The following is a 26,126-nucleotide window of genomic DNA, read 5'->3' as shown; positions in this document are numbered from 1 at the left end:
CCTCCTCGCTGCAATTAAGAGCAGCAGTGTTAAATGGAGTCGGGAGTGGGTAGATGTAAATTCTCTTGTAATTTGCCAAAGACATGGATTAATTCTCAGTGTAGCACAGTGGAGTGCAGGGTCAGGACAAATTTAAAATTCATATTTACAGAATAAATGAAGAGGTTTTGGAGTTATGTCACCAATATCCTAGCAACCAGAGGCTGGTAGAGAAATGAAGGTCTTGTGGAGAAGTGGCCAAGAGCAAACAATTTATGGCTAAATGCATTACAAACTATCAGAGAGGCAGACAGCTGAAGATTGTTTTTGAATGGAATGTACAGTAAAGTCATGAGCATGTCTCATTTGTTTACATTTTGTTAGGAAAATGGGAAATAGGTGCAGCAATTTATTGATACATCCAAATACACATAGAAATACAATACATAATGCAAAAACAGAGTTTGGACACGCTTGGAAGTTAATATTTGGTATGACCACCTTTATTCTTCAGCACAGCCTGAACTCTCTTTGGCAGCTTTCTTGTCATTTCTTTTTGGGGAATAGTTCTCCAGGCTTCTTGAAGAACATCGAAAGCTCTTTGGATGTTGGATCCCTTTTGTTCTGTTCTTTGTCAAGATGATCCCACACTGCTTCAATAATATTGAGGTCCCGGCTGTGGGGAGGCCAGTCCATGGCTGATGATGTTCCGTTTTGTGTTTTCCTATCCAGGTATGCTTTTACTGCATTGGCAGTGTGTTTGGGATCATTGTCATGCTGAAAAATGAAGACTTTGCCAATCAGATGCTTTCCAGATGGTACTGCATGGTTGATGAAAATCTGATGGTACTTTTCTGTGTTCATAATTCCTTCAGTTTTGATAAGATCCCCTTCCTTAAGAATGCCTTCTTGACAGCCAACCTTCCACATTTCTGTTGAGGCTTCGCCAAACAGTAGATGGATCAACTGAAGGCTCAGATGCATCTCTCAGGTCCTGTGTCAGGTCTTTCCTGGATTTTTTTCCTGTTTCTTAAGGCCTGCCACTTCTTCTTTGGTCCTCCACTTGTCCAGTTCCCTCATTTATTTATTTATTTATTTTTTAACAACACACTGCACACCGTGCCACCTTTTGCAAAATTTTCAGTTAATAGCTTTGTGAATCACCTTGCTGGTGTAAAATTACTGTCAGCTATGTTGTCTTTGGCATTTTTCATAGATTCAGCCAAAGAAATTTTTGTAACAGGCTTCTAGTAGCAAAGTACCTAAAGACACACATCGGTTGGTAGACACAACACTGGCTCATCTGTTGAGTTAGGTGTTTTTTTTGGGGGGGGGGGGAGGGGGGGGGTCTGCTTGAATGATTCATATGTCAGTGTTAAGTGGCTTTAACAAACAAACAAACAAAAACAAAAAACAAAAACATTCCTCTAAAAATCATCAGACAAAAGCACTGGACTGAAAATGAGTGAAAAAGCAGCCAATGTCCAAAAACAACCTCTGAAAGCCCTTCAGAAAGCCCAGAGAACTGTTAGCAGAGTCTGTTAGACAGTCTAGCTCTTTTGAAGCTAAATAAAAAGAAATAATATTTCTCACTGCTTTTCCACAGTACTGTAGATTTGGCATTTATTTTGAAAGATTTTCTAAAACAAAAACTGTTTGAATTGTATCTTTATGACATACCACTACTAATATCAGTATCCTTTTACTTAAATGTTTATTTATTTCAAATATAGATCATCAACAGTTAAGTTTAGACTTTTCTAAAGTGATTTATTTATTTATTTGTTTGTTTGTCTGATTGTTTTTGTTTAATTCATAACTCACAAACATCCCAAATTTACCCTTTAGGTCTCACTATTAATTCATAAGTTCCAGTGAAGTACAAATCTGCAGCTGCACACTACATTGCGTCTTTCTTTTTTTCCCCTCTAACTTTATATAGCATAAAAACAGACCAAGCAATAATCAGCAGTGAAACAAACTTTAACTTGTTTTAAATAAAATGCTGTTGAAAGATCTGTTCCAATTTGATTTAGTTTAGTGAGTTCTGGATATGATTAATGAGAAAGTCTTTTGTCTTGGGGTCAGGTAAAGGTGACAACTTTGATTCCTTTGTGTTCTGTGAAAATGGCCATCAGCTCTGTCCTCTGTAGAGCTATATAATGAAATGTATTACTGAAAAGAAAAACATCCCCAAGCACTGTAGGGATAAATCCTTTCTGGATCTTTATGCTCTGCGTCCATACACCTCTGGCCCCTTTTGCATTAACCCCACCTCTATCCACCCCTTCCATTTATCCATGCCCTCCCTTTACCTTCTGCTTGGCCCGTGTGCAGTGGTGCAATGCTCTTAGCTGCTCTCTTCGCTCTCCCTGTTAGCCACTTACAGCTCTCACTATACAGTCTGCTTTGCAAACTTCCTCTTTGTAGGCTGATGGGTGAATTTTAAATCTCAGTCATTGGAAGATTCAGAGAAGATTAGTTATTTTTCAGTTAACATTGCTGAATAAAGTCAAAGGATTTTCGTGAAACTGTAATTTGGTGTTTGTTGTATGGAAGGACGGGACAGTCTTTACTTCATTTAGAGTTTGCGTGAAGGGCAAAGAAATGGAACTATGAATGAATATTATTGTTTTGGTTTATATTTCAAAATGACCACTTACAACTGGGAACAAATTGCTTTGTTATTTGTAAACCTGTGATTAAGAAATAATTTTAAAGACTTTACTGAATAAAATAGTACCTGCTTTGGTTTTAGTTAGCTCACTCATTTTGTTTTTTCTGTTTTTGCCATCTCCAAAACATTGCAGAAGGAAAAGAGATAGAGATCAAGGGCAGGAAGGTGCCCTCGTCCTCCTCAGTATTAAACTGGGTCCCAGGCAGTTTGAGTACAGTACAGTGCAGCGCTGGCCCATATTCTATATATAGAAGTCCTTATTTCAGATTGAGTTGGAACAGGGTGAAATGGGTCGGATGGCTGGACAACCCAAGGTCCCTGCCCTTGATTTTTCTGCATCTTGGGATATCTGGTCATCTACTTCATCAACACATGTGACAAAGTTGATTGTTTTTTGTTTTTGTTTTTTTTTAAGTATAGGTGAAAGTTTTTGGAAAGAAAGGCAGTATGTCCTCAGGCTTTTTGAGAATGAGTCATATTGTAAGGTCCATTCTGTTAGGGAGGCTCCTGCTGAATATTTCCTAACATCCCCAGTGATGAGCACATGTCGGTGGGGGTGGTGGGATGTTGCTGGAATGTGACAAGCACGCTATGAAATGTCACCAATAACCCGATGCAATAACCCGCTGCTACGACAAGAGTTTTAACCTGGCATGAAACATGAAACGTGAGACAGCTTTTTGGCCTTTTCACCAAGTCACCTTGCATGACAACTGAGTGAGTGTGTGTGTGTGTGTGTGTGTGTGTGTGTGTGTGTGTGTGTGTGTATGTGTTGCTGAGGGATTCGATGTATGTGTGTTTTACTGTTTGAAGAGTTTTATTTCCAAAACAAAGTCGTGATCTTTTAACGTGCAGTTGAAACAGTAAACATCAGACGTGTTTGATATTTTTGGATTGATTTCGTGCCACAAGAGTGAACCTTGACAAACAAGAATGGAAAAATTCTTCAGTAGAAGATTTAAGTAATTGAGGATCGTTTTTAACATCATAGTGGCGCGGATTAAAATCGATATCTAACTGCAAAGTTGGAGAGCTGAAACGTATGATATGTTATGCAGTATTTATGGCATCCTATCTATTGTGCCATCTTTTTAGCCACCAAAGAGTTATCTTTGAAAAACAAAGATCTTCTTAACAAGTTATTTTTGTGTCAGCATTTGAGTTCTTACAGTCATATTTTCTTAAAACAGGTGAAAATATCTATCAGTGTAGAAAAAAATATTTCCAATGCAAATTAGAGATCTTTTAAGTATTTTGCAATTTTCTTGTATACTATTTTTATTCTTGTGCACTGACCTGTTTTAGGATACAAAGCTCTAGTTCTGGGATATCTGATTTTTTTTGTTTGGTTGTTTTTTTATGTTTTGTTTTTGTTTTTTTTTAATTATAAGAGGTTCAATTAAAAAAAAAAAAGTGTAATGACGCCGTCTAAAAAAAGGCACAGCCATTTTTTATTTATTGAAATCAAACTTTGTCTGGACGGGGTTTCCATGGTGTGACCTAATAATAGCAACAGCACTGGAAGCTGTCCAGCAGAGCAAAAAGGAGCCACACTGCTGCACTGCAGATTATTTAACAAAGTTCTTTAAACAGTAATTAATGTGCAAAACAGAACATGTTTCACTTGCATTCCTTTTTTCCATCGTTGCTTTGAAAGTCGGGCTTGTTTTTCTTGTATAACTTTTTCGTTTTGGGAAGACTCTTCTCACTGTGATTGGTTGTATTGCTGCAACTGTGTGTGTGTCACCTGCAGGCTTGTTTGCACTGCTGCTGGTCACTAACTGCCCATTACTGTTTATATGTGTGAGGGTGGGTAAACACGGCCACACACTAATCTTTGTGCTCTTCCTGTCATTCCACCAGTCTACGGTCCCACAGCCCACCTTCTCCATGCCAGTCACCGTGCCAGTATCCAACCAGAATGCAGCGGCGGCAGCCCTTCAGTTCAGTAACAACCCTGCCGGCGCCCTGGTCACCACCACCTCCTTTGTCACCTCCACCCTCACAGATCCCAGGCTCCTCTCGCCACAGCAACCAGCTCTGCAGAGAAACACCGTGTCACCGGGGTTACCACAGCGACCAGCCAGCGCAGGTAAGAGACGGTGTGAATCACAAGTGCAACGCTCTGTTTTCTGTGTGAATTCACTGCACATTTGTGATTATGCAAATATTCAATAATCTGAAACGTCATGCATAAATATGCAGTTTTAATACCTGCAGCTGATTGATCCATCCAGCACAGGTTTTCTATTTGCAGTTCTAAACACTGATTTGGTTTTGCCACTGAAGGATCTTCTGATGCTAGGCAACTGATGAGTTTTACTTTTTCTGAAAACATGAACAACAGTTTGAGATACGCTGAAGAACAAAGAATACATACTGACAAAATCTCAAAACTTCTTCAAAAGAAAACTAAAGAAAAAAGACTTCAGTCTGCCACCCACTCTGCTTGATTGACATGTGTTAGAGACAACATGGAGACAGTATTTAAAAAATGAACAGAATAGTGTGGTGCCAGTGGAGGTTTATAACCAGTGAAATTAATGAAATGTGTCATGTTTAATAACCAGTCATCATGTATTGTTACTAGTAGATTTTGAGGTAATTTCCATGGGAATAAAATATGGCATACAGAATCTATAGGCTGAATCTGCCAGGTGTTGATGATTTACTTGTAATAGCCCCTCCCTTCGCCACTGATGTCATCGATGTTGTCATGCCTTGCTGGTATTTTGGATTTGGCACGAGTCCTTCTGCAGTACAAAGTAACAGTCGTACACTGGCACCAGTGCCATGGAAAATTATATTAGTGCCATTGAAAGATGGCAGAAATAGTTTCCCATGGATTAAGTCATTTTGAACATTTGAAATACATTTTAGTGGGTCTCATTTGCATGTTTGTTTAATAAATCAGGCATGGATGGCAAAGGGGACTTGTCGAGGGTAATTGGCTGCAACAGTATTTCAAGGGGGAACATTATTGAAAAAAAGGATGCAGTTTGTTAAACTATCAGTCAAACTCAAGGATTTGAAAAAGGATTTTCAGTAACTACCTGACCTGCAAACTGTTGTAAATATGGGTCATACTGTATTGAATGTTAATTAGCAGCATCTGTTAACACTCCGTGTTATGTATATGAGGCTCAAATCCCTGTGTAAATTGTGACTGCTGGTTCTCTGTTAGTGTTTGGCCTACTTTTTCTACAGTTGGTTTTCATCCTTTTCCAAATATTTCCTTTTGACATTAAATAATTGTTTGTGTTTTGTTGTTGTTGTTGTTGTTGTTTTTTGGGTTTCTTGGGGATCCCAAGCAGTTGGTCTGTGGATGAATATGTTATTGTACTGATTTCTAAATGTCTCTTGTAACTGAAATGATTTGAGCCACTTTTATAGACATGGTTGTCATAGTGATGTAGTTACTTAAAGACCTTTGCATAAAGTGTACTCGGTCTATGCAGAAGCACGGTTTATGTAACAGCAGTGTTTTATTAGAGAATGTTCTGAGTCGACAAGCAGCAAAATGACCAGAGATGTGTTGTGCAGCCTGCATGCTCCATCATTCTAAATAAGTCCTGCTTGTTGAAATAAGTGCACACTGCATGTAATGACAGGCATCCATCATTTCTTTGACTGGTTGGCTGGTACACTCCTGCATGCGCCCGCTGCCTCTGTGTGGCAAACCAATCCTTCAACCTCTGACTAAAAGGATTTGTGCCCCATTTTTGCGTCTCAGACAAGGTTACTTATCAAGCTTTGTTCCGACCAGTGTAATCTCATTGTAAGTCAGAATTAGGTGATGTAACTTGCAACAAATGCATTACAGCATCTTTCATAACATGCCGTTCTCTGAGGCAAGTGGGTTTCACGTAGCAGTAATGGACGCTCCTGTTCTCCCCCCCTCTACTCCTTATAACCTCAGCAGTGCAAGTACGCTGCTGTACCCTGTTATGCATCCCACATTACCAGAGATGTATTGGGTTCATTGTCTTTGCTTATTGGTGTTTTTCCATGTGTTTGTCCAGCCAGATATTTTTCAGTCACCCCTAATGACCCCGAATTTCTAAAGAACATTTGAGCCAAACAACTGAAATGGCACCAACAGAGGGAAAATAAGTGTCAGTGCAAGAAAATGCTGCCTGCTATGTGAGGAAAAAGCAAGCATAATGTTTGTTAGAATGAAGATAAATGTTTGTAGCTGTTCAGTGTGTAAAAATGTCTCCATTTCCTGTGCTTAGAGACAAAGCATATGAGATTTAATTTCATGACACTGGTAAAATTACTTTTTTATGCATTTTATGCTTTTGGTTGTTTAGGAGAACACAGTGAGATACTCTCTCTCAAGTTTATGTGTAATTAGAAACATGCTTTTTTTCAACATTTGGCTGCAACAAAGCATCTTTAATAATATTCAAGTTGTTCTGGTGAGCTGCTGGTGGGGCTGGTGGCCCGTTGCTGGCTAAATTTAACCCTCTGAGGTCTAGGTCATCATCAGTGATGAACCCAATCCTAACCCTAACTCTTACTCTAACCTGAGGCTATGGATATGTAATTTTTGTTTTTGTTTGAATTGTTTAATTGTCTTGGCAAATCTGAAAATAATCATTCTGAGTGAGACGCACATCAAAAAATATTCAGATTTTCCCAAAATAATGTGTTTTGCCTTTTCGGCCGCACAGGAATGTAGAGCAGGTCATCAGCTAACTGGAAGGTTGGTGGTTCGATCCCTGGCTGCTCCAGTCTGCATGCCAAAATATCTTTTGGCAAGATACTAAACTCCAAGTTGCTCTCCAGTGTGTTTACTGGAGTGTGAATGTTAGATAGAAAGCACTTAGGTGTAGAAAAAAGTGCTTGTATGAATGGGTGGATGAAGACATGTTGTATAAAGCACTTCGAGTGCTCAGGTAGAGTAGAAAAGCACTATATAAGACCTCAGAGTGTCTCAACACTGTTTTTAGCTATAAAGAGTCACCACACTTTCACATCAAAGACCAAACTATAGTAATAATATTAATAACGACACTGCTTACTTAACAACTCATACAAGAACATTGCCAGTCCCATGAGTCTTTTCCTTCTCTGGGAAAAAATTCCCACAGTCTGAGACTCCCTGATCTTTCCAGTCAGTATGTCGTGTCTTAAGCTGTGTGATAAAGGGTAGAGCAATACTCAGATCTAACAGATAAAAACACCGGAGCTTAAAGATGTATGTGTATAACATTACTTTATCCTGATGATCTTAAGTATATAATGCAGACACAGAGTTTGATTGGCATTCTGATAGTTAAATATACTGTAAACCATTTTCCTCCCAATGAGGGTAATTCATTTTAAATAATCTTGTAGTTTTAATTACCTTTAGGTGAGTGTTTGGTTTCTTTTTTCATTCTAAATGAGTCTGATAAATTTCCCCCTTAAAATGCCATGTAAGTATCATTGAGGAGTAATGAAACTAGCACTTAAACATTAACTGGAAATGCAGAATTGAAACCAATTATGGTCCTTCAGAGAGCGAAATGAGTGTCGATTGCAGTAGGACTTTTTAATGACACTTGATTTAATGATTTCATTTTTCATGCATCATTTTAGATTAGTGCTACTCATATTAACTGTTTGATATGAGATGATTTCTTGGTGTTATTTATGTGACCGTGGTGGTTTTTTTCCTGTTATCCTAGGTGCTCTGTTAGGAGGAGATTTGGGAAACTCTAATGGAGCGTGCCCGAGTCCAGTTCGTAAGTAAATCTTTTCTTCTTCTTTTTTATTTTTGTAAACTTTTCTTCCAAGTTTGGTAAAAAGACACACACACACACACACACACACACACATACACACTGTACAGCATGTCATGCGCCTCGCTCCTCTTTGCTTTTTATATTTCAGCTCGACTTTTTAAAGGGAAATGGTTTCTTAAACTGACGTAGAGACAGAGCAATGCGGAATATTTTGTGCGACAGCAGGCTCCTGCAATTCACACAGCGACTCAAACACAGCCCCACACACGCACGCACACAAATGCAAGCACAAGCATGAAGCACCTGTTGACTGGCGACAGCTGAGGGTCACAGTACAAGCTGCTTGTCAACAGTCCAAAGAACAGAATGGGTTTCAGGTTGTGAGGGAGAAATGCAAGCAGAGACTTTGAAAAGAGGAAAAGAAACTGACAAGATTACAGAATAACTTCTATGAAGCTCCTCAGCTGTTTTTTTTTTTTTAATATTCAAATAATCAATAATATTAGAAAACCAGTTTGGAGTCCGCCAGTGACACATGCCTCTGAAAGTGAGCTCAAAATGTCATTTTGGTGCCAGTTTTATGAACTATGAAAATTCAGTTCTGGGCTGATAAATCTATTTGACACAAATGTTCAAGTGGACTCTATTCATGATTTCTATGGCAACTTAAATTGTGCTGCATATTAAATTGAAATGTAATTATTAAGATGTTCAACAAATTAGTTTGGACAATATGAGTATTAAATGTTGTTGGCAACTGGTATTTAAAAAAAAAGCAACTGTGTGTTAATATACAGAAATTATGACATTGATAATTAATTATGTAATTTAATCCTTTTGGTGCTATTTTTTGTGTACTGAAAATGTGATGTTAAGACAGCTCTATAATTTTTCTTGTACATATTATTATGCTATGGTGAACTGTCCCTTTGAAAATTAAGAAAAGAGGAGATTGGATTTTTTTTAAAGGGGGTGGGAGCTGTGGTAATCACACTGAAGTGCCATGTTGTTTCACTTCATTTATTCAGCCTGACATTATGTTAATCTCACCCGAAAAGAGTGTTAAGGGTGTTATTTCTGTTTTATTTTGATCTAAACAATCAATAGTCTCACTAATGTTATTTTCAGTCATTATGAATGTGAGTTTAAGGATTTAGGATTGGAAATTTGTGAAACTGCCACTTTGATATTAACTGGCAAGGCTAAATGGCAACAGTTATGGCCACTCGTGAAGTTCAAAGTATTTTTCTGGAATATTAAATGTTCACAGGTAAATAATAAAAGTTAGTTTCAGATAACTTCACCCTGACCATGTGGTGGTGATTTTTATTGACAGTGATTAAACAAGCCATGTTGCTGCATACTGATTGGTGGACAGAAGCAGCTACTATGCACACCTCCCTGTTTGTACCTGAGCCTCGTCGGCTTTCAGTCCTTTTAAAGAACGCAGTGAAAGAAAGAAACAAAAACAAAAATCTGATATGACTGAAGCAAACATTAACTGTGTTTTACTTACGGTATCTAAAGTAGATGTCATCAGTTACTGTTCCTTTTGAAACGAAACATTCTTATTCTCATGTGACACACTGGGACCCGTAGACTTCATATCATAACACACTGCATACCACTTTTTCATAGTGCAGGTTAGACCAGTAGAGTTCAATAGAGGTCCCTCAGCATCTGGTAAAAATGCTTTGTTGGGCTTGTCACTGGTGTGAGATGAGTAATCATGGTAACCAAGGAACCAAACCAAACTAAACCAAAACTGTAAAAGGAAAGCTAAAAAAAATATATATATATATGACTAAACTGATTGTGCCATCCACCACTTCTCTTGGTTTTTGTTCTCTCTCTTACGATGAGGGGGTGTCCGCTTTATTGAAATGGGAGAAGTAATTACTGACCAAGTGTCGTATGTAATTAACTGGGAGCTAGAATGTATTAACTGAAGCACCGGCCAGTTTAGCAGTCTTTGTCAATGAAGCTCTTTCCAGCCGTGACCAAGGAACCCTCTTGTGAAGTCATTTAAGATAATTCCTTCTTGCCATCTTAATAATAATCTACATCTGCTCAGCATTTTCTAAAGGCATGATCACATGCTAATTTCCTAATTTTGTTGTATTTCTCCACTTGTTCCTACATGTATCTTGCCACCTGTCTACGTGTACAGTAGTGGTTTGTGTACAGTATATTCATTCTGGCCTACAAAGCTTTTATTGATCATTTCTCCAACCAGGGGAAATAGACTTCATTGAACACAAAGCCAGATCTATTTTAATCACTAAGCAAATCATAGGACTGATTCAATGCTCAGTAATGAGGCAAACTTTAAAAAAAAAACAAAAAACAACCTTGTTCTGGAAATGTGAAAAATGGGATTAATGACATCTTCAGATCTTCAGATGTGCATGTGGGGATGGTCGGATTGTGATGGAAATATACCCTACACCTTGCCGACATCATTTGGCGCTGAACAGAGCAACCTGTTTAACTCCCCTCACTTAAACCACTTCCTATGCTTACCCACTACTCCCCTCCTCCCTCTTCGTCTCTCTATCTACACCGCATCCCTCCCCCCTTTCATCCTGTCTCTCTCAGCTGTTCCCCCTCGTCTTTTCTCTGGAATAATCTACCGCCCCACCCCACTCACCACCACCATCACCATCACCCCCCCTTCCCCCCAGTCCAACTGTCCCCTGTCTTGGCAAAGGACTCTCCTCAGAGGTGACTTTGACACTAGCCAGAGCTCTCCCCTTAAATCCCATTAGCTTGGAAAGATACTGCCAGCAAGCCCATAGTAATAGATACGATGGGAAGGTGTGGGGTTTTTTTTTTCTGTCTATATTCACTTGATAAACGCATTGTCTCAGGGTAAGGTGGGCCAAAATGAATCAATGCATTTATATTAACTTCCCTTGCACTGTATCAGAGGAATACTCTACAGCCAAGGCTCAATATTGATATTAGTTTTTCAAGGCTATTAATGAAAGAGTGCAGACTTGCTATCAAGTGGTGTTCTTAAAAGAAAGCCATAGCTCAATAAACAAGCATTTAAAGTCGTGTCCTGACTAGTAACTGAGTTGCAATGTAATGCTGTAAGTTAGACTTGTGTTCTTGAAGGTCCAAGAGCTGTTTATTTATCAGAAATGATTCATTGTTAACTTTATTAAACTCGACTTCTTCAAATATTATATTTTTCACGGTAGAGTGAGCTTTTCTTCAGTTGTCAAAGGCTGTATTGAGTTGCCTCTCAGAAGGTAGGTGGATGTCTGCGTTTCGATTTGGATGAATGTGACCACGAGGACTCCTGTAAACACATCATGACTCCTTCGTGTGTCGAAATATGAAACCTCGTCGTACCAGAACTCATCTAAGGTTACCCGATCCACCCAGATGGCTGTTCCACTCCTTCCTCTCATCTCACTCCTTTATCTCATTAATCTCTCTGCCTGCTCCTTCTTCTTCTTCATCTTTTGTGTCTCCCCTTACCTTCCCCACTCTGTCACCTCTTTTTTCCCCCTCTCTTCTTCCAGATCTTTTTCCCCTCTCACTTTATGCCTGCTCACCTCATCCCAGTTTTTCTGTTCCCTTTCTTTACTTATTATGGTCTTTCTTTTTTGCTTGCTTCCTTGCTTTATTTATACTACCCACTCTTCTTGTTCTTCCCATTCTCCGATTTTTTTCTCCCATCTTCTCCTTTTCTCTGCTTTCCGCCCTTCATCTTTTCTTCACAGTTCTCTCCTCCCTTCTTCCCCTCTCTTTTTCCCGTCCCCTCCTCCCCTCTTGGATCTGTCGTTCTCAGCTGTTGTCCAGGGAGTCAGTGCTCCGGGAATGTCACCATTGACGTCACCCGGCATTCCACACATTCCCACGCCCAGCCTCGCGTAATAAGAGCCATCACACACACACACACACACACACTGAGGGTAGTCACACATGTTCGGACACTGACGAGAACACATGTAAAGTATATGAAAAAGTGCATTCGAACAGTCAACTTACACAAATAAAGTCACAGATGTCTCAGAGCGCTTCTGTGACTCACTCACGCTTAGAATAGGACTTATATTCTTGCGAGCTTCTGGAGACTCGGCGTAAACAACAAACATAAACACATGCAGTATTAAAATACAGTCACTTCACGATTGAAAACACGGGGTCCACAACTCAATAAACGTATGCTATTTTTAACAGCTCAGAATGAAAAAAACCAAACAGACTTTTATTGTTGCGGGGCTTAAAATCTGCAAGTTTGAACTTTTGTCTGTTAAATTTAATATGTTTCTTGTAGCATTTTTTGTTTCTGTTTATTATAATTAACAAGGTAAAATCCTCTGTGAGATCTTTTACAAGCAAACTTAAAAATAAAGTGAAGACCAAAGATAACACGAGAATTTTTCATATTCAAAATTCTGGGGTTTTTTTGTGTTAAAAGGACAATTTTTCCTTATAAAAATACCTTTTTTTTTGCCTTACTACTTGTCTTTTGTTGTATTTATATTTTTCATTTGTCCCCTCAATTCAAATTCATTCTGTGAGTGACCCAGAACTCCCCAGACCTCAGCAGATTAAGCCAAATTTATATTGGATACTAGATACTACTAGTATCAGTTTATATATCTTTTATTTATTTGATTTGATTTTTCACAATTATATGTAAGAGCTGAGATATAGTGTTATTTCCATCCACCCATCCATCCATTTTCTTCCGCTTAAAAGTACCATTTGAAGGCCGGGGTTTGTGACGTATTAACAAGGGGCAGCCTCGAGCTGAAAAATGAAGAAACTGCAGTTCCTCTGCTGGCAACTTGAGGCTGACTCCAAAAGGAAGTCAGTCCCCATAGACTCCTATGTTAAATTTGCATCATTAAACTGGCCCTCTTCACTGTGTGTGTGTGTGTGTGTGTGTGTGTGTGTGTGTGTGTGTGTGTGTGTGTGTGTGTGTGTGTGTGTGTGTGTGTGCGTGTGTGCGTGTATGTGTGCGTGCTGCTGTAGTAGCCTTTTGCAGCATTTTTAATAGATTATCTTGAGGTTTTTTTTAGTAAAATTCTAGTATTTTTTTAGTCTGTTACTTAGGACTAGTTACTGTAGCTGATATGTGTGTTTCTGTTGCCCCCATACAGTTTATGAATGCAGCTTGCTATTCAAGTTTGCCAGTGTTGGCTGATAAAGCAACATTCATTTCAGAATACGGAGTCCAAAGCCAGTGGGTGACATCACAGAAGTCATGTCCATGTTTTTCATGCTGTTACAGATTTTTCCACAATTTATCATTTTATATTTAAAATATACAAACAGGAATGTGTCTGGGGTCTAGTAAAAATGACTGTAGTGAACACAAAAGTGCAGCAGCAATCTGCATCTGTGAATTCCAGCAAAACCACCGCTTGTGCAGTGTAGTATGAACAGACACACATGCACACAACAAGTACACAAACTTGTCAGCGCTCCATTTTCTGTGAGGGTATTTGGTGTTGGCTTGAGGGCAACTGTGAAACATGCACTCAGTTTCACACTGTGTGCAACTCCTGACTCGGGTCACCACAACGCCACCACTCTCTCTCTCTATTTACGCACAACCTCAAACACAATGTGACCAGCAAACAGTTTCCCATCAGTCTGAGAAATGCACAAACGCTCGGTGCACGTTGCACAGCATGAAACACGTGCAGGGTCACAGGATTTCCCAGCATCACCTGATGTAGTGATAGCCCACTGTCAACAGGACACAGGTGTTCTCAGTGGTCAGATGCTGCTGGGAAGCAAATTCCTCTCCTTTCACAGCACCTCTTCCTAACTTCTCTCTCATTCCTTACATGCTTTATTTCTCTTCTGCCCCTTCTGTTCATCTCTGCTTCTCCCCATCTTCTCCTCAGTCGCTACCTAGTTTCACCCCGTCTCTGTAACCAGATCCCTTTCATCTCTCTATGCTTCATTTCTTTTTCCTAGGTATTATTCTTGCCACTCTATTTCTAACACCATTCTGTTTCAATCATATCTAATATGTGGTCACTTTGTTGCCTCACTCTACCTCTTGTCTCATTACCTCATTACCTGCTGGCAGCTTTTCTTTCCTTTTTCTTCTCCCTTTCTTCTGTCTTCTGTTTTTAATCACTGTTCCTTGCATTGTCTCCATTCCTAGCTTGTTTTCTACTGTTTTTTTTTTCCCTATTCAAGCCCACTTCCTTCCTAGCTTCCTCTGTCCTCTTGTCTTGGTCATGGTCTATCTCCTTCCTTGGTTCCCTTCCTACTTCTTCTACCATCCTATTCTTCTTTATATCTCCTACTGCTTGTCATCTCACTCTTCTTTTCTTCCTTCCTCTTGTCTTACAGTACCTTCTTCTGTCATCCTCTACTGTTATCTTCCTTGCTTGTCTCATTCCATCTGTCTCTACCTTGCTGAATTTCACATGTCCTTCCAGTACCTTCTCCGTCTTGCCTTTCCTTCCTAATGGCTTTTCTCCATATTACCTTCCCCTTTTGTTGTTTCCTCTCTCCTTTGTTCCTTACCAACCTGCGCTCTCCTTCTCTCCTTCCTTTTCTTCTTCTGCCGTAGTTCTTAGTTAATTTCTTCATTCTCTTATTTTTCCTTCTTGTGTGATCCTACTGTCATTCCTTGCCGTCCTTTTTCCCACTTGCAGTTCTTTTGAACTCTGATATTTTTCCTTTTTTAGTTTTGTTTTCCTTTTCTTAAAGGATTATGAAAGATTTGTTTTACATCAACTATACAGTAACATATAGGTGCTCTATTATCTCTTTTGTGTTCACCTTTCTTTCTTTGTCTATATCATGTTATAGAACATATCTGAGACTCTCTCTCACATCTTCTTGGACAGGTCTGCTTACTATCACCAGAGTCAAAACTACACATGAAGACCCAACATTCATTTTTTTTTCTCTTCTCCCTCTTCATATATTTGCAGCATAGTCTCAGAAAAGTTAAAGTCTACACCAGCCTCAGCTCTTTTAAATCAGGTCCTAGGATCTTTTTCTTTCTTTTGTTACTGCCTTTAATTAAATTTCATTTGGGATAGTTTGTTCTTATCATGTGTTGCACTATAGCTGCATTGTAACTTTATTTTCTGTCATAATGTTCATCTAATCCTATTTAGGTTCTATTTAATCATATCTTACTTTTTTAAAAGCTGTTTGTCATCTGTGTCTTTGTTTTTAACAAAGCATTTTGTCTCGCATGTTGTTTATGGTGCTTCACATAAAGAAGCCTTGCCTTGCATCTCTAAACTCTTAAACCTCTTTTCTATTTTCCTCCATTTATCCCTCTATTACTCCTTCCTTTACTCCTACTGTGTTTTTCCTCTTTCCTGCCTCCCTGCCCAGCTTCCCTCCTGCTGATTTGATAACAGAGGTAGCGTTTGCTTCTAGTTGTTGTAGTGAGGTTTTCGTTTATTGTGTGTGTGTGTGTGTGTGTGTGTGAGAGTGAGAGACTGAGATGAAGCAGAGTCACATGCCACTGTTGTCTGGAGGCAGCGTCATGGAGAACTGCTATCTGCTATCACACACACACCCCTTGTCTGTCCAGGGGGAATACTGTGTGTGTGTGTGTGTGTGTGTGTGTGTGTGTGTGTGTGTGTGTGTGTGTGTGTGTGTGTGTGTGTGTGTGTGTGTGTGTGTGTGTGTGTGTGTGTGTGTGTGTGTTAGGGCTGGGAAAGTCCCTGCTGTCCCCCGTTTTATAAACTCTGACTGAGTCTCTGTTTGAGCCTTCTTGTCTTTTAACCTCAAACAGGCTGCTGTCTTATTATGACAAGCAGACATCCCCCTCCACACCACCACCCAACCCATCCTTCACCTTCTTTTATCAAATTTTTAAACTTCATTGCAAATGAATAAGAAACAAACAAAGAAACAAAGGTAAACACACTAGTCTAGTCACTAGTAACACTAGTCTAAAGAAAATAACTTACACCTATCTTAAATAAGTATATATGGGAAAGAAAACAGCATTGTGTAGTACAGTGCACTACACTGTATTCCTGTGACTGAAGCACGTCATGGATCAGGCTTTGTTGTTTGTTAGAGTAACTGTTGTTTGGCTGTGTTAGTTAGGAATGTGACAGTTGTGCCATTTCAAAAGAGGGTGCGTTCAACAGGTGTTACATGCTGTAATGTGGCCGAACATGTTGCTGGAATGCACTTACTGAAGTAAAAGATTAAGACAAAGAGGGGGGGAAATATTTTTACACTGCAAAAGAAGCACTGATATTTTATTTTGTTAATACTGTCAGAAAACCCTGTAAAAAGACTACAACCAATTCATTTAAATATATTGTGTGTATTTGAGGCTTGATAGAGCGAGATGATAGATAACAAATGTATTGTTTCCTGTTGTTTGTGGAAATTATTGACTGAGCCTTTTAGATGAGCTGCTTTTTGAGAACCACAGGACTTCTGGCTGAGAGCTACAGATATAAAAGTCAGAAATTATTGACTGATCAATTATTTTTGACTATTCATAAATTTTTTGTTAATAAAAATATACAAAACACCACCAGACTTCTCTGTTATGTCGGAAAATGTTTTAATTTCTTCAGAAACATAAAATATGGCTGCCAATGCAGTTAGATAATTTCTCTATTCTTGTTTTGGGCAAATTGGCATCCGTTCATTTTAATGAATTATTTAACAAATGATTTGGAAGGGAAACATACACTAAGAGGTACAAAGGTCAAAAATGTCAGAACTACAAAAAGCATTGCATTACCTCTTTGGGAATTACAGCGGTGTTTATACAAAGGCCCCCATTTTGGTTTTAGAGGCTCTCACTGTGGTGAATTGATGGTGTGGTGTATGGAGGCAAAATTACAAAACTGTGTTGTTTTCCGAAAACCTACGAACCTAATTTTATATTTAAAAGGAACATTTTTCTTTTCTTTTTTTCTCAGGTTTTGAATTTCACTACAAATGTTTGTCAAAAAAAAAAAAAAACGCATCTTAGTTTATAAAGATGTATTTACACAGTCATAAATGTGTAAATACCTTTGGTGATCCCGCAGTGGTTATTTATACACTATATAGAGTAATGGAAGCAGAATGTAATCATTAAACTGCATGGAAAATTTTTCACTGGGTTGTAGAAAACTATTCAATGGCTCAGTGACAATGAAAGCTGACTTCCTAAGGAGTATATTTTTTTACAGTGTTAGATGGCAAGTGTCCAGATATTTGTATTGCTTGTCTTTTAACCAAGTGCAAACACAAGTAAAACAAAAGAGGAAACATGTGGAGAGAGCATGAGGATGGAAATAAAGAAATAAGATAGTTCTGGAGAGATCGTGACGTGGTTTTGATGTGAAGAAGCTGCAGAAAATCAGAATGCTGGCAAAAAATAAAAAAAAAACAAACTGTTTGAGGAACTGAAACAATGACGAGCATGTGGAGTGACAGAGCGCTCAACTCGCTAATGAGAAGTCTCTCACACATACACATGCAGAGCTGAATAATACACACCCAGGCAGACAAGCACAAACAGTCACTAGTTCACAGGTAGAAGCATCAAAACATCAAAACAGACAATCACACAACCTCCTCCTACACTTTCTCTTCACTGAACCTCACTTTCTTTATTTGTTTCTCTCCAGCTAATGGCTACATCAGTGCCAGGGCCTCCCCAGGCCTCCTCTCTGTATCCAATGGCAACAGCCTGGGGAAGGTAGTCCCAGCCAAGTCTCCACCTCCACCCAGCCCTCAGATGGTCAACAGCCGTAAGCCGGACCTGAGGGTCATCACCTCGCAGAGTGGCAAGAGCCTCATGCAGCTGGTAAGGAGATCGTGAGTGGAAGCAGTGTTTCAATTTAGAATTAGTCAAAATTCATTCATGAAGGGTTCAGGTATTTTCATTGGTTATGTGTGCTACTGTTTGTTACGGTGCCTTTGGTACAGTCAGCTCTTGCAAAGACAGTTCAGACCTCCACAATGCAGAGTGAACAACGTGATGAATTTAAAGTTTAAATATATTACCAAATTGGCACGAAAGCTACAGTAGGAGAGTTTCGTCAGGATCTTTGTGTAAGTCAGTATCCAGGAGGACATCCTGTCAGCCTCCAGCAGTATGTGTCATATCATGAAAACATATTTCCATGACTGCTACTTCTCTTTAACCACTTCCAGTCTGAGTCATAGCATGAAGTTGCCAAACCATTTCATCTTTAGTTGTGGTACAGCACAATTTTGTGGGGGACACGCTATTGGCAGCTGAAGTAGTATTTGATAATTATCTTAAAACACAACTAAACTTAGAAGTGTTTATTCATGGGTTACATTGTTGCAATTTTGACTTTAAAGATGAGGAGTTAGTCAGGTCACTTTATATGAAAATTCTGGATCTTAATTATGCCAGTGACAACCTGTCGACATTCATCAAGCTGAAGAAAGCAGTCTATAAGAAGCTTGTGCAGGCAGCGAATTCAGATGAACACTGGAAAAAATAAATGCTTAGAGGACAGAAAATAAAAATGTTTCACATGGGGCGAGTGTGACATGTTCACTGCATTCTTTTGCTGTAGCCACTATGGTTTTTATAGCCAGAAATAATTTATGTAATTTAAAATATAAGATAAATAATGAAAGCTGCATGTCTGCGCTACTTCTCTAAATATGGCTCCAACTTTATTATTATTACATATTTTTTATTACTGCAGCGAGAAATCTGTAAACATACGAAAGCAACAGTCTCTGTCCATACATGGTGTACAATCTATAACCAGGCCCACAGTATGTATAGACAACTGGATCCAATCTTTCTCCTTCAGTTTATCAGTTTCCTGTATTTTGACTTCATTGTTGAGGGGTAGATTTTCCAATTATCTCTGTTACAGTGCTTGAAAGCGAAAGGCCCTGTTTTCAGTATCTTATTATCATGATATGCATCTCCTATAATTATGAGTGTTCATATTTCTATAGCAGTTAGTTTTTATAGAAACTTAACAGCCCTTTGTTTTCCCCCTCTTCCACCGGCCGTGCAGACTGAGGAAGAGCTGGAGTTGGTGAGTGAGGTGAATAGACCTTTAGAGATTTGGGCTCATGGATGTGGTGCCGAACTCTGTGTGATCTCACCGAGCATGAGTGTGACACAGTCAGCAAAACCATCCCCTCAGGGCTGAATCAATGGCACTGGTGCTATGTGAAGTATAGGAGTAAAGCCACTGGAGCATCAGAGCAACATACAGACAGTGGAGAAATCATCTGTTTGCTTCTGTTCCTGGAAGAGTTTAACTGTAACATTTATGCTTCAGTAAAAGCTAGGCTCTATCAGATTTGTAATCCCAGCAGAGCTTATGGTTTGAATAAAGTCATGAAAAAAGACAAACTGACTTTTCACTCCTACAAGACTTGACTTGAACTTCAAGTCTGGGAAGGTCGCAGAACAATACAGAATAAATAAGAAAGGCAGGCCCTGAATGGCAACATACCTTGCATGCTTAATTAATAGGTTTCAGCACTGAAAGGACTTTAATATTCCATTTATTTGGCAGACATAATTTTTTAACAAAGAACTAAATGCATATTGATGGCTGTAGTAGACTCAAAAGCTTTTCAGCAGATGCGCTCTCAATTATGTAGAATAAAAAGTTTTAAAGGGCACTGTTTAATTATTTTTAAGCATCTCTTAGACTTGATTAACTAGCATCTTACCTTGCAATTTGAGGACATTCTTGTAGCAGAGATTGACTTGGAAAATATGCTTAGCTGGTTTCTTGCAGAGTTAAATGAATAGATCAATATCATTATTATGCAATGTTGGTTAAATGTTGCATCCAAAAGCCACTTAATGATAGCCTCATATTGCTTTGTAAAATGTGATATGAAGCTTCCATTTAGTTTAGCAGTGATACTGGAAACAGGTGGTAACAATTAACCTTAACTATACAGTGGTAACAAAAGTGTTTCAAGCTTGTTTGTATTATCAGATAATTAGAATGTATATTTGTATATTTAAGCTGTACAGAAATGGAGTTTTTGTTTAAATATTTCTTAGCTGGGATGATCGTCAAGAAGTGACTGACTTAAAAAAACTTCTGCCAGCACACCTTTAATTTTGTCTTTTAAATGTATTTCCGTCTTCTTAAATCCCCATACTGGTGATACTCTTTGTAAAGTCTTACCAAAGTATGAAACCAAGTATTTTATTTTTTTTAAACCAAGACTGTGCTTTTGTCCTTTAAATTGAAATATATTGTGCTGAAAGCAACCTGCCATTTTTGAAAGTTATGTTATCCCGCCCTCTAGTTTCTGTTATTTATGGACTATTATTGAGAAGCAAAACCTGAAAGCAAATTAAATTAAAAAAATATTTGTATTTATGGGACAGTTGAGCCTAGCCTAAAGTGACATTTGTGAAGCACAAATAGTCTGTAGATAGGAAATATCAAGGGAACCGGAGCAACCACCTGACTCTCTGCTGTGTGTGAAAGCTGCTCAGCATGTGCATGTTTGGTTTCATCCGAGTGTCGATGCTCTGAGGATCAGAGTGAGGAAAGCTCACAAAGTCTCCAACCTGGAACACAGATGGACGTGTTAGACTCAGATACGCTGACCCCTTCAGACACACATGCGCGCGCGCGCACACACACACACACGTTGACAGGTTCATGGGTCTTTCTTTGCATAAATATACCCACGTCTCAAGCAAACACACACCTCACATTGTGTATTCATTCCCTGCATTCCTCTTTATACACACACACACACACACAGAATAAAGACACTTCCTTACACACACATTCAGCCCCTCTCGTCTCTCTTCTGTCAGCCTTGTCGATGCATGCGTTCCTGTCAGCATGATTCTCCGGCACAGCGATGCCTCTCATAACACCTTCCACCGTGATGCTACATAACACAAGCACCCGGCCCTGGTGACAGCATTGCCGTGCCAACGCCACCTTGAGATGCGAGACATTTCTCATCTTGCACGCCGATGTTAAAGTGTCATAGAAAAGTTAAAACACCTCAGAGAGTACTGAGGTGCTTGGATTTTCTTGCTGGAAGCAGATATGCTTCTGGCTGTGGCATGATGAATAATGAATCTTCCAGTGCCCTGCACAGGCAAAGTGAAACGATCTAAATGTTTATTATATCATGTTTTAGTTATTAGGTCATTTTCTTTACTTAGTCTGTTGATAAAACTTCAAATGTGTCAGTAAAACTGAGAGCTGCACGTTAATTAGAGTTGCTGCTCTTCTACTTTTAAAGTAGAATAATGCAGACAATGTGATTGTTTTTATTTGGAGTAGAAGTAGAACAAGCTGTGTTTCTAGTGAAATATTTCAGTAGTAGCTGACCTGTTCTTGGTTACATTGCAAGGTCTCTGCATTCTCTCTGCTGTACAGTGAAACGCACATGCTAACCATTATCATTATTGCTGTTGAAAAATGGATGAAGTCATGTGCCGTGAACCTCTACACTCAGTCCATATAAGGAGAAAAAGACATGATTTGCTGTGGATCCAGACCAGGTTTTCTCACGGAGCCACAACACTGGATCTATGAAGTTATTCTGGCTAAAACATCCATCTGAGAGATTTATAACCAAACCCTCTCTTTCAAATACTGTGTGCATTATCAGAGATTCCTCAACATTTTAACATCAGAAGCATTCAGATATCGTTTCACAGTCTCAGTGTTTTCGCATGGATTGACTGCACTGTACGCAGAGGGGGATACAGATGATTATGCCAAAAGTAAATTTTATATTTCGTTAGAATGTTTTCATGAAAATCAACTTCGTTTTTAGAATCACCTCTTCTACTTCAGGTGCCCCAGTGTTCAGCTTCCTCTGTCCATCTCTTTGTGTTCCCAGAATGCTCAGCGGCTAGGTGGCTCCCAGGTGGCACAGCCACTCACCACACCAGTGGTCTCCGTGGCAACACCCAGTCTCCTAGCGCCCTTCTCTGGCATGCAGACGGCCTACAACACTGGTGAGTCGTCGAAGGCAGCAAAACTCAGAAACCTTGTAGTGTAATGCCACAAACCACTATGAATATTCACTTTGTTCATTGTGTGAGAGCTTCTGGAGTGATTCCACTTCAAAGGTCTCCATTAATATGGATTAGTGCTGATTAATATTGATGTACCCGAAACTTGTATGATGTAAAACAATCCCCCTCACCCCTCCCCACCATCTCCTCTCTCTCTTCCTTTCTCCCGCTGCATCTCCCTCTCCATCCCATAATCTCAGAGTACCAGCTGACGAGTGCAGATCTCACAGCGCTCCAGACGTTCACGCCACCAGGGCTGGTGCCTGGCAACATGGCTGCTTGGCAACAGCAACAGCAACCAGCAGTCTCTCAGCAACAACAGCAGCAGCAGCAACAGCAACAGCAACTGAGCTTGGCATCACTCAGTAACTTGGTGTAAGTGCCCTTTTTTTTTTTCCTTTTTTCTTTTTTTTGTACTGTAACAAACACATAACTGAGATTGAGATCCATGAGTTTCCTGACCTTTGGCCTTTCCCTTGAAACACCTGAACATTAAACCTTTTATAGCAACCGCACATGTGACATGATTCATTACACAAACCATAACACGTGCTCCTATACAAAGCCTTAACATCACCCAAGCTGTGGTTGATTCATCTTTGTGGTGACCTAGATACTTCCCCCTGCTCAGCTCCACCTCCCACTGCGGTCCCACTCTTTAGCTCCTGGTTGCAAGGCTTTGCTTCCAGCTGTGTGATGTGGCACTCAAGTTTTAAACTTTAAAAGGTGGACTGTTCTCAGTCATTCCCAGTTTTGTAAAGTCATCTTCTTAATGTTCCAGTTAATATGTCAGCCTTAGAACAAAGTTTACCCTGCAGAATTTCAGCAATTTGGTAATCAAAAAAAAAAAAAAAAGAACGTTTTTCTTTAAACCAAAAGAGTCTGGAAACATCACTGCGCCTATGGCCCACCAACACAGAGATCCTTAGGTTTGCCTGTAGTGGGTTCCTCAGGACACTACACTATACTGTATTTGGATTCCCTATATATCATTCCCTTTATGCCTATGTGTTTTCAACACAAACAGTGGCAGTAAGAAACATTATCGTCACTTTGACCTTCAGATCAGTCTGTTGACCTTGAAGTAGAGGTCAGAAGTCAAATGTGACATGATAAATCTTTATACAGTAACTTCTATATGTGGGCAACACACCACATTTGTAAGAATCATATCTTTTATATAAGCCTTTTTGTCAAATTTCCACCAATAAACCATTAGGTTGACCTTGAAGAACTTTTAATGGACTGTTAACATGACCCCCACTCTACACCCCAACAAAGTTTTATCTGAATTCATTCAAAACCTTTCGAGCGATCGCGCTTACAGACAGAATGACACGCACGCATGCACACAAATGCTACCAAAAACATAACTCCTTGCCGGATATAACATAAAAAAAAAGGTGTATGCTGCTGTGTATTAGCAGGCTTAATTGCACTGCATGGTTAAAATGTGCTTTAAGAGAATTCATCAGAGCTCTCTTTCAGATGACCAGACATTTAATGAGTCAGAACTTAAAAATTCCAAACAGGTTATTACAGAGCAGACATTATTAGCTGAATCAAGCCATCACATTTTTTCTGAATATAACACTGAAAAGCTACTTTTTAAACAGCTTTTTATTTGCAACTCAGTGCAGTACAGGAAGCAGATAAGTGATGGATGAAAACCGCTCCTTAAAGTGCGCTAGCTTTATAACAACTAACTTAATTGCAAACACAGCTGCAAAGGTGGGTCCTTTCCTTCAGTTCGATGTTTGTATTTGGCAGGATGTTTTTATTATTGTCAAGACATTCACTGTATGTCGATCTTAGCAAGGTGAGGTTTTGTTTTGCCTATTTGCCCTTTGTTAGATCATGAAAGCTACTTTAAAAGTAAAATGTTACTAAATTATTTTTACACTTGCAGAATTGAGGTAACCTTTACCTGAGCCTGATCAATTACATTTCTACCTTACAAATTAAGTTAATACTGCTAAGTGTTTATGTGACCATTCTAGTTATGCTAAGTTAATGTATGGGTGGGGGAGCAGCTTATAACTGCCTCTTGTTTTGTCCTCCCTCCCCCCCTTTTTCTCCACAGCATGTGGGGTGCAGAGAAACAGAATGCGGAGATGGTTAACTGCATCTCCAATTTTGCTGCTAACCTGAGGTGAATGACATGATAAGCATCTGGTGCCCTGCCACACCGTTTATCTGTCAAATTATTATACTCACACAGTCGATTATGAGTCTATAATAACTTGACAGTTTGTGACCAAAATAACCCAAAGAAATACAAAATAGATGCACTTACATGACAAACATGATATCACCCAGTCTTTTCTCTGCATTTGTATGTTTGATGCGATGCCTGTTGCTTTGCGCTCTCTGTATATCATTGCTCATTCAGTTCTGCTGAGGCAAAAGCACCTTTTTTTTTTTATCCTCCCAGAACATCCGTTCTGCTTCTAGGAGTTTTTAATGCCACCTAAAGCTTAGATCTGAAGCTCTTTGGAAGTGTCATCAACAAAGAGGAAGAAGCTTCAGCGTGACAGCAGCAGCACCTTGCTATGTTCCTGAATGAAAGTAGTCTCTGGGTGCTGCTTTCAGTTCCTAACACAAAACCAGTGCACAGCTGTGCGCCACCAACACTGTTGCATTAAAATGTTACTTTTCAGCCATTTAGCTGTCACTCTCAGCTGACAGTCAGACACAAGATTGAACTGCTTAGATACACATTGGTCTGAATTTCCTACGCTAGCGCGACTAAAAGAATAATTTAGACTTTGACAGTATAGAATCACTGTCAAATTGAGTGATTTCTGTAGAAAACATATATTGATCTCCGGTTGATGATCACTTAAGTGCCTGTAAATTACTGGTATACACACTGAAACAAGCATTAAAGTGCTGCTATCCACTTGCTACAAATGTATGTATGTCAGTTGAAGAGTGGCACAGAATCTCGATCACAAAAATAGATTAAAAATAAAACAAATAACAGAAATGTGTTTAAAAAAAGACACTCAGAATAATTCTAGCTGTCAGCAGAGAGATTGTTATTTGTTCCTCTGTCTGACGAGCTGAAAATCATCCAGGAAAATATGATAATGGGTTGTTTGTTAGTGTATACAACAGCTGTGACTCCAGGGGGTTGAGCATCTTTGAAAAAGCAGCATATAGTTAACAGTCACCACCGGCTCATATGCAGCAGAACTCTTCATATCGCCTTGTAAATGTTAACAAATGGCAGTCCAGATTGTATGAAATCCTTCTGCAAACAAATCAGTGGAACCACTCAGAGATCCTGAAAAAGCAGCCAGCAGTCATTTCCTTGAGTGTTGGCTATAATAATACAACTGTTTCTTACACTGGCAGCAATATGGAGTATTTTTCATATCAAGATTATTCTTAACTTACCAAGGATTTCAGAAACAGTGTAAAATGACAGTGTCTTCAGCTCAAGGTGATCAACATGTTCAAGTAGTCACAAAAGAAAATAAACAGAACAGGAAATTTTCACATTTGAGCTCCTGGAAACACTGAGTGTTGCCTTCTTTGCTTGAAAGATTATTTGATCAACATATTTTAGTAACTTTTTTAGCTACTCTAACAAAGGATTTCTTTTAGAATCGCTGTTGTGCTTTCAAATAACCAAGACATTCCTTAAAACACAGAAAATAATCATAATTTTAGTGAATAAGCAGGATCTAGATTTTCATGTGGCGCAGAAGCTTACTGTGGCAGAGTTTCAGCACCCTCAGGT

General features: G+C 39.2%; 1 protein-coding gene across 6 annotated transcripts in view; it reads left to right on the top strand.

Annotated features, from left to right (window-relative positions):
• Positions 1–26,126, top strand: part of mef2d (myocyte enhancer factor 2d) — a 100,810-nt gene that overhangs the window by 64,448 nt on the left and 10,236 nt on the right. For 2 of the 6 annotated variants that reach the window (XM_030749295.1, XM_030749296.1), the window contains exons 5-11: positions 4,520–4,748; positions 8,332–8,388; positions 17,985–18,163; positions 19,368–19,397; positions 22,201–22,318; positions 22,579–22,753; positions 24,462–24,530. In XM_030749295.1, coding sequence (XP_030605155.1) covers positions 4,520–4,748; positions 8,332–8,388; positions 17,985–18,163; positions 19,368–19,397; positions 22,201–22,318; positions 22,579–22,753; positions 24,462–24,530 — 857 coding nt within the window. The remainder of the gene's footprint in view (positions 1–4,519; positions 4,749–8,331; positions 8,389–17,984; positions 18,164–19,367; positions 19,398–22,200; positions 22,319–22,578; positions 22,754–24,461; positions 24,531–26,126) is intronic. The other 4 variants (XM_030749297.1, XM_030749300.1, XM_030749298.1 and 1 more) reach the window with 4 other exon arrangements.

The sequence above is a fragment of the Archocentrus centrarchus genome, chromosome 16 (genome assembly GCF_007364275.1).
Source record: "Archocentrus centrarchus isolate MPI-CPG fArcCen1 chromosome 16, fArcCen1, whole genome shotgun sequence".
NCBI lineage: Eukaryota > Metazoa > Chordata > Actinopteri > Cichliformes > Cichlidae > Archocentrus > Archocentrus centrarchus.
The sequence above is the reverse complement of the archived record's forward strand: the minus strand, read 5'-3'. Positions and strand labels throughout refer to the sequence as shown.